The sequence below is a fragment of the Berghia stephanieae genome, chromosome 6 (assembly GCF_034508935.2).
Source record: "Berghia stephanieae isolate SIO BIC M18660-M18661 chromosome 6, UCSD_Bste_1.3, whole genome shotgun sequence".
Taxonomy (NCBI): domain Eukaryota; kingdom Metazoa; phylum Mollusca; class Gastropoda; order Nudibranchia; family Aeolidiidae; genus Berghia; species Berghia stephanieae.
Genome location: NC_088365.1, coordinates 16,760,825 through 16,770,632, shown reverse-complemented (window position 1 = coordinate 16,770,632; position 9,808 = coordinate 16,760,825). Strand labels below are relative to the sequence as shown.

General features: G+C 27.9%; 1 protein-coding gene across 1 annotated transcript in view; it reads right to left on the bottom strand.

Annotated features, from left to right (window-relative positions):
- LOC144974579 (dynein axonemal heavy chain 3-like) overlaps positions 1–4,157 on the bottom strand; it is a 216,277-nt gene extending 212,120 nt beyond the window's left edge. Inside the window, 1 exon segment of the mRNA XM_078917583.1 lies at positions 3,602–4,157. Coding sequence (XP_078773709.1) covers positions 3,602–3,616 — 15 coding nt within the window. The 5' untranslated portion in view covers positions 3,617–4,157.
- Between the last annotated feature and the right edge of the window lie 5,651 nt (positions 4,158–9,808).

The following is a 9,808-nucleotide window of genomic DNA, read 5'->3' as shown; positions in this document are numbered from 1 at the left end:
TACTTCATAACTGATCATTATTTCGTGTCTAATCAGAGCTTTTAAAATGATTATTACTAATGGAGTTTGGACTCATGCTTACTACTATATTACATCTGTATTTTTGATTTTCTTTGAAGTAGTCTAGAGTGTAATTGATCATTTCCGGGGCCAATAATCTTTTTAATGAAATAACGTGGGTTGTGTTGCATTGGCTTGTTCATTGAGGAAATCTAAGTGAGATTTATTTTAAAATTAGAATTCTGATTGGAACTTCGCTATTATTATTATTATCATTATTATTATTATTATTATTATTATTATTATTATTATTATTATTATTATTATTATTATTATTTATTATTATCATTATTGTTATCCTTATTATTATTATTATATTATTATTATTATTATTATTATTATTATTATTATTATTATTATTATTATTATTATTATTATTATTATTATTATTTATTATTTATCCTTATTATTATTATTATTATTATTATTATTATTATTTATTATTATTATTATTATTATTATTATTATTATTATTATTATTATTATTATATATTATTATTATTATTATTTATTATTATTATTATTAATATTATCAGTATTATTATTATTATTATTATTATTATTATTATTATTATTATTATTATTATTATTATTATTATTATTATTATTATTATTATTATTATTATTATTATTATTATTATTATTATTATTATTATTATTATTATTATTATTATTATTATTATTATTATTATTATTATTATTATCATATTATTATTATATATATTATTATTATTATTATTATTATTATTATTATTATTATTAATATTATCAGTATTATTATTATTATTATTATCATTAGTGGAGAACCCGCAACCTTTGAGGAGAAATAAAGGCCATAAGGAACAGGCAGTCTCATCTATTATACTTATTATACAACTGTATTGTATTTGTAGACTTGCTGATAATTCTGTGCTCGATGATAAGTATTTAACATTAGCTTTACGGAACAATGTTGATGCCCAAAAGAATAGATTTTAAAGATTATTATTTCTTGATAGTATCAAGAGAGATTTTAAATTACGGCATCATTTTTTGGTATATGTTTTGTGTTTATTTTTGTTTTGTTTTTTTGTTTTGTGTTTTTTGGGTTTTTTTTGTTTGTTTTTTTGGGGTTTTTTTTTTTTTTTGGTTTATTTTGTTGCGGATGAGATCTTTGTCAACTGTATTCTTTAAAAAATAAATGAATTATAATTTTTGTCTCAAACTTAAGATTATTCCAAATTGCCACAGTTCTTTGAATTAGGGTATTTTTCATTAAAGACGAACGAATGACAGCTTTCACCAAAAAATATCTTTAAAGTGTATCTCCCTTGGTGTTAGTAGCATGTGAATTAAATTTGTTTTTTTATCATTATAATCAACGTGTACATATTATGTTTTAACAACCATGCACGAGTCTATATGAATATATTCACCTATACATTCTATGATATTTTAGTGGTCAAATTTAAATGCTTCATTCTCTCTAAATAAGATAGATCTCGACTGTCAAGCAAAAGTTTATTAGCATGTTTGTGTATGTTCTTAATGTCAACAGACTGTGGCTTAATCCCCTCATTACCAACTATAGGAAAATCGTCACGTTCGTTACGATATAACCAACATTTTTCTTATTCAAATATCTTTTGTACATCATAAAATTTAAATAAAACGAACAGTGTGTTGTAGAGCATGTTTTGCTAAAGAAATGATGTATCGCAAGAACTTACTGCTATTGTGTTTGAGTGATAAAAAATATATTTTTGTGATAGTTGGGTGTGAAGTTTTGGGTAAAATCTTGAAAATGGCTGGTAAGGAGAGGGTTAAATAAGGGACTCCAGTACTATTCCATACTCCAGGCAATGTCTTATGACGGATTTATCTATAAAGTTGGACAAAAGTTGTTGTTTTTTAATCAAGATAACTAAAGTTTCTGTATAAAGCTTGTTTGATATTTTTATGCAATCAAATATATGTTCATCAAAAAACAGTTTATTATCATTATTATTATTATTATTATTATTATTATTAGTAGTAGTAGTAGTAGTAGTAGTAGTAGTAGTAGTAGTAGTAGTAGTAGTAGTAGTAGTAGTAGTAGTAGTAGCAGTAGTAGTAGTAGTGGTAGAGATAGTAGTTGTAGTAGTAGTAGTAGTAGTAGTAGTAGTAGTAGTAGTAGTAGTAGTAGTAGTAGTAGTAGTAGTGTAGAGTATAGTAGTTGTAGTAGTAGTAGTTGTAGTAGTAGTAGTAGTAGTAGTAGTAGTAGTAGTAGTAGTACTAGTAGTAGTAGTAGTAGTAGTAGTAGTAGTAGTAGTAGTAGTAGTAGTAGTAGTAGTAGTAGTAGTAGTAATAGTAGTAGTAGTTGTAGTAGAAGTAGCAGTAATAGTAGTAGTGGTAGAGATAATAATAGTAGTAGTAGTAGTAGTAGTAGTAGTAGTAGTAGTAGTAGTAGTAGTAGTAGCAGTAGTAGTAGTAGTAGTAGTAGTAGTAGTTGTTGTTGTTGTTGTTGTTGTTGTTGTTGTTGTATTGTTATTGTTATTGTTATTATTATTGTTGTTATTATTATTATTATTATTATTATTATCATTATTATTATTATATCATCATATATTATCATTATTATCATTATTCATTATTTATTATTATTATTATTATTATTATTATTATTATTATTATTATTATCATTATTATTACTATTATTATTATTATTATTATTATATTATTATTATATTATTATTATTATTGAATATATATTATTACTTTATTATATATTATTATTATTATTATTATTATTATTATTATTATTATTATTATTATTATTATTATTATTATTACTTTTATTATTATTATCATTATTATTATTATTATTATTATTATTATCATTAATATTATTACTATTATTATTATCATCATCATTATTATCACTATTATTATTATTATTATTATTATTATTATTATTATTATTATTTTATTATTATTTATTATTATTATTATTATTATTATTATTATTATTATTCACTATTTTATTATTAATTTCACGATTACTTTACAGTATTATCATAATCGTCGTGTCATTATCTAATTGTAAATATCATTATTAATGTTCTTATTTTCGTTCTCATTTATAACACTTTTTTACCATAATATAATGACAAATCCGAATGAATTTATCATATCTTTATCATTCTCCTTCTCATTTATATTGATTTTATTTCATAAAATAATAACCCACTTTACCTAAAGGACTAGATAATATTTTACACCTTAGAATGAATTGTCCTTATTCTATAATAATATAATAATAATAATAATAATAATAATATAATAATAATAATATATAATAATAATAATAATAATAATAATAATAATATAATATAATAATAATATCTTTATTGTCCCCAAAAATGTGGCAATTTGTCATTTGGTTACACATTTATAACAATACAATATTGACATAGACACACTCACACAAGATGAACACAAGTAACATAGTAGTCATCGATTTAAAAAAAATCTTTTTAAATAAAAAAGTAAAGAATTTTTCAATTGTATTTTAAACACTCACCGATTTGTAAGGCATTGTCCTTGTATTTAGCTCCTCTTATCCAAAACAAACGCAGCAATTAATTCCAAAACACATCCTAATTTTATCCACAGACGAACATCATAATATTGCAATTTCCATGAGAAATGTAAACAGAATTTAAATCTACAATTATAATTCCATTAGAACTTTTAAATAACTACGTAGATATATTATTAATATATCCAAAAATAATAAGACACCGACGGGAAACACTGAATGAAACTATTGTATAATCATTGACAGATATCCCGTTCAACGTTAATAGGTCGGTCTCCCTACCATGTTTGCGTTGGAGAGGGGACGAAAAAGTGAAAATCTCGTAAGCACCTCACCGTAGCATTTCTGATCTATTCGGTGCCATTGGTTGAAAGACGTAGAAGGCGCGGTGCCAATACTAGAGCAGTGAGAGAGACAACTCCTGTCCGTCTTGCCGTTAGTATAACTGTATATTATAGATACTCGATTCTTAGCGATTGAATCCAGTGAAGCGTGTGACACCGTGTTTTACCGTTGCTTACAATAACGATATAGGCCTAGTGATCGCATTCAAACAGAGGCCATGACCTTACTTTCCCCACTTCTTCCAATACTTAAGTGTCTTTTAAATACATACTTAAGGAGACCCGTGTCACCAGGGGAGCGGTTTCTGTATATTCTTCTTTCTCTATTTCTCTTTCTGCCTCCTCCTCCTCCTCATCCTTCTCATCATCATCATCATCATCATCATCATCATCATCATCATCACCATTGCGTATTTGTCTCTAAAACATAAAGTTTCTACTTTGCTTTCAAGACAACGTGAGAAATTGAAGAATGTGTAACTTAGTTTGATATGATATTCAAATTGTCTTACTTAAGCATTAAATGCTTAATAAATAACTGTTGGGGTTTTGTTTTTGTTTTTGTTTGTTTTTTGTTTGTTTGTTTTTTTTGTGTTTTTTTTTTTTTTTGGGGGGGGGGGGGTTTGGTTTCGTTATTTATTTTGTTTTGTTTGTTTTGTTTTTTTTTTGTTTTTTTTTTGTTTTTGTTTTTTATTTCTTTGGGAGTTTTTTTGGGAGGGGGAGGAGGAGGAGGTTGGGATACTTACTATCCTATTAAACTCATAATCCTCCAACAATAGTAAATTCACAATACATTTATAAATATATATCATTATAGTTGGATCCATGCTATTATTACCAATTCATCTAACAACTAGTGGTGGTCACCTTCTTATATTTACAAGGAATATTGAAATCTGTCTTTTAATTCTTATTTATTTAATTGTTATTTAGAAATATACTTTGTATTATATTGTGGATAAGATGTATTATTTAGAGTTCTGCTTCAAATCCTCGGAAAAATCGTTCGTATCAATGTTTTTGTCTGAAGGAAATCGAAATGGCGGCGGCCTTGTTTACTTCCGACACAAAAGTGCGCCGCTAATTTCATCTTATTTCGCGATTTGTTGATTGAAGACCTACCTATCCTTCGCTTAATATTACATAAAGCGTTGTATGATGATTTAGAATTACAAAGAGGCATCAAAAATAATAAACCATCCTGTTGATGAAGTAGAAAGAATTCACGGAAAAGCAATAGAAAGGAAAGCATTCTCAATTACCAATAATAAAAAAAAAACATTTTATACCATGAATTTGGTCTTTTGCCATCTGAGAGAAGTTTTTGTCAGATTAAATGTGAAACTAACAAGTATAAATCAACGTTCGTTCCATCAGCAATAAAAATGTTGAATATTTCATATGGTACAGCAAAACCAAGGATTGATGCGTTGACTGATTGACTGATTAATTTGTTTAATGTTAGATGAAGTGACCAATTGATAATGATGATAATATTTGGTGTTGAATTGCCAAGAATGTAACGAATTGAAAATGAAATGAATATGTTAATGTTGTGTATGTCGCACGCGTGAAAGAAAGAGAGGAAGAGAAAGAGAATGGGTAGAGGTGTCTGTTCAATGTTATAGTTATCATATAACGTTATGACAAGTGTAACTAAATGACAAATTGCCATATTTATGGACAATAAAGATCTATTATTATTATTATTATTATTATTGATAATACAACTTGTATAAAATTCTCAGTACACAAAAAAAAAAGGAAGAATACAAATTAGAAATGCCCTGACGTTTTCTTATCTGCAGGTCTGATAAGCCAACTTGTTATGGGGTCATTGCCGTAATGGACATTCTCTCAAACCAACGTAAAATTATTATATCATCCACTACAACAATGTTAAATCAAGCCCATAATTGTGTTAAGTTATCAGACCTGCAAATAGGCACACATAGGGTGCGTTGCAATACAATGATGTCTGTCACGTTTTTAACCGATTCCTTCACAAAACACAAACAGAAAAATGTAATTATTCGAAATGTCAAAATAATATCTTCTTCTTCTTCTTCTTCAAGTACCAAGTCTGTGCCAGACATCGGTGATCATGATACGCCATTCATCTCTCTGATCAGATAACCTCAGAAAACTAATATTACTCTTCTCTTTCTTTGTCACCCAGCTGTTTAAACTATTCAAAACAATATGTTTTTCGTTGTCTACCTTTACTCTTTTTACCTTCTATCTTTCCTGTGAGAGCAAGATGCTCAATACATATAAAATAATATAAGTAATATAATATATAATTTAAAAACTCGACCAGACTACTCGTCCTTCAAATATCGATCGATTCAAATTACCCTCACCTTGCCATAAACTCTCAGGTTTAAGAGTTGTTTTTTTTGTTTTGTTTTTTGCCAAGACGTGGGTCATTTGAATCGATCTGTATTCAAAGTATGAGTTTTCCTGCCAAATTCTTCAATAAACTTCTTAACAGGCGTCATGTCTCATTCTACATGTTACGTGTTGCTGTTGGTCAGGGACCCCTTGTAAAGCGCTTTCAGCACGTTTAGTGGATATTGCGCTATATAAAAAAGCTCATTTCTTTTTATTTTTTTATTATTTTTTTAAAACTGGTTAATAAAGCAATCTGGCAATCTAAACTATACAACCAACAAGTGAGCGGTATCTTCCATAAAGGAGAAAAAAAAATTAGCTGTGATTGGTTTCAAGTTTCAATCCAGTGATCAGAATAAACTATTCACAATAAAATAGCGTCGAAGCGGCCATGATTGTAATAATAACATTTATTCTAAAACGCCTAAGGCAAGATTTTCCTCTCAATCCAAAGGGCAAAAAAAAAAAGTCCACACGACCTCTCATAGCACTGATTAAACAATCTCTTCTCCATGTCTGAATAAGCTGAGAGTTTCGCTTAAATGCATTTTAATGGCAGACAATAGGCTACGTGAGGGGAAGCAATTCGATAAACCAGATTGTTGTTGTACGAAATTATTGAAAAGAGAAAAGAAAATAAATGGCAACCTAACCTCTTCTCTCCGTTCTACAATTTGTTATTTATTTATTTTGGGATTTTTTTGTTGTTCTTGATTTTGTTGGAGGTTTTTTCGCTTTTTCGTTTGTTTTTATTGTGTGTTGTTATTTTTCGCTTTGTTTTTTTATTTATTTGTTTTATTATTTTGCTTGTTTATTTCTGTTTTACTTTGATTTTTGTTTGTTTGTTTTGTGGGTTTTTTTTTGTTTTGGTTTTGTGTTGTTTTATTTGTTATTTTTTGCTGGTTTTTAAAATGTTTTTTTTATTTTTATTGGCTTGCATTTTTGTCTAGACTCTATGTTCTTTGATTCTTATTTGTTTGTTAGATTTCTGTTCGTTGGGGTTTGTTTTGTTTGTTTTGTTTGTTTGTTTTTTTTTTTGTGTGTTTTTTTTTTGTTTTTTTTTTGTGGGGGGGGGGGTTTTGTTTTTTTGGGGGGTTTTTTGTATTTTTTTTTTTTTTTTTTTGCTTTGGTTATTTTTTATGTTTCTGTTTTTTTTTTTTGTTTTTTTTTTTGGGGGGGGGGTTGTTGTTGTTTTTTGTTTTTTGTTTTTTCTTGTTTAGGTGGTGAGTAGTTGTTTATTTTCAGTTTTGTTCCTTTTATATACAAATTATGTTGTTATATGCGCAAAGAGGGTATTAACCATTAATTGATATTACAAGATATTCAATGAATGTCTTTCTGCATGTAGCTATAACTCAACATCATAGATCCTTTTTTTTTTTTAGTCATAAAAAATCGTGGCAATTCATTGGTTCTTTCCTATCCTTATCATGGCCGCCGTACTGTGAGGGCTGGGGAACAATGATCGCCAAATAATTAAGATCCTGTCCGCTGTTGAATCTTTGGGTAAGACCTTTTGCATACATTATTATCCCACTCGAATTACCTTATAATAATCTATCTACCTCCAATTAGAGATTGATATTGTCTGCGTATCTGTACAAAACAAAACAAAAATGACGTGGAGCGTCAGTAGTAAAAAGTATGACTCGTATTGATTTGCAATTTTTGTGAATGGCATTGACCATGGCATAATCATAAAAATGTGTTTGAGCGGCTATGATGCGGTCTTGTGGTATGTCACTCGTCTTCGGATCGATATATATATATATATATATATATATATATATATATATATATATATATATATATATATATATCAAGGACTTCAGTATAGTAATCCTTGAGTTATATATATATATTATATATATATATATATATATATATATATATATAATCTATCTAGCTCTATATATCTATTTCTATCTGACCATTTGGTGCAAGAACGTTTGTGTTTACTGTATATATGTGTGTGGATGGGGTGGGTGGAAGGGTTTAGTCACTACTTAGTCCTCGGACAAAGTCCTGTGAAAATTTATCATCTTTCAGGAAATGTCAGAAGACCGAGTTGTTCCGTGAGGCTTATTTTTCATGGCATAGATGTATGTTGCTTAGATTTTGTTTTTGTATTCATGCTTATTATGTAGTGTCGTGATTTTTAATTTTGTTGTTTTTAAACATTTTTATTATGTAAAACGCCGCAGAGCACGATTAACGTGGATGTTTAGGCACTATATAAATTAATTATTTACTATTACTATTTACTACATCAAAATGAAATATCCTTGGCAGTTTTATAAATACGCATATTCTAATAAATAAGTAATCAAGAGAAATAATATAACCGGATTTAACCCCAATTGTCCCTAACTCCAATCAATAACATCTATGGCACTGCCTTCAATTTTCTTCATTTTCATTTGACAGACAGCTTTTCTGTCCAACACTGACAAAATACATTTTTCTCAATTTAGCAAGAAATATGTTAGTTCATAAAGATAAAGAGAGTAAATTTGACTCATGAATGAACAACACGAAACGTCGTTTGTTTTGTGTTGTTCATTCATGAGTCAGATTTACTCCCTTTATCTTTATCTCCATTTTATTGACTTATTTAGGCACCTATATTTATTAATGTGTTAATTCATAACGTGTCGGCAGATCCAGATAACTCCAAACTTGTAATAAAAGCTTAGTAGCTGAGATCAAGTTTAAAAATAGATAATAAATAAAATTCCCTTTATTCATCCCTTAGGGGAAATTAGTCTCTAGGGTCTATTCCAATGGAAGACTGGATTAACCACAGGCGTCAGCCGCAAATTGATATAGGGCGCGGTTACTTGCTCAATCAAGGCCACATAGAGTAGCGATGGGTGATCGAACTCGGTACCTTTCGGGTACGAAGCAAAGACCGTACTACTGGCCCACGCCCAGTATCAAGTTTTGTTTGAGTTGTTTTTTTGTTTTTTTTTATGCTTTGTTTTGATTTTTTTAGGTTTTTTTTGTGTTTTTTGTTTGTTTGTTTGTTTGTTTTTTGTTTTGTTTTGTTTTTGTTTTTTTTGTTTGTTTGTTTTTTTTTTGTTTTTTTTTTTGGGGGGGGGTTGTTGTTTTGTTTTGTTTTGTTTTTTATTTAAATTTCGACAAGTTTAACATCATCTTAATTTGTCAAAGTCCCGATAACCTAAATTGTTATGGGCTCATTGTTGTTATGGAAATACTCTCAAACCAACCCAAAATATTATTGTCCATAACCATCGAAAATCAGACCAGCTAGAATATTATGTGTGCACCTAATTTGTCGATGTATGAAGTAAAAAAAATTAAAAATCTGGCCAAACTGAGAAAATGGTATTTTGTCAGATTACGGTATACTTTTCTTCAACTCATTGACTTACTTTTTAGAGTAGTTTCTATTCACCTATTGTCTCTATGGAATCTACACGTATATGTA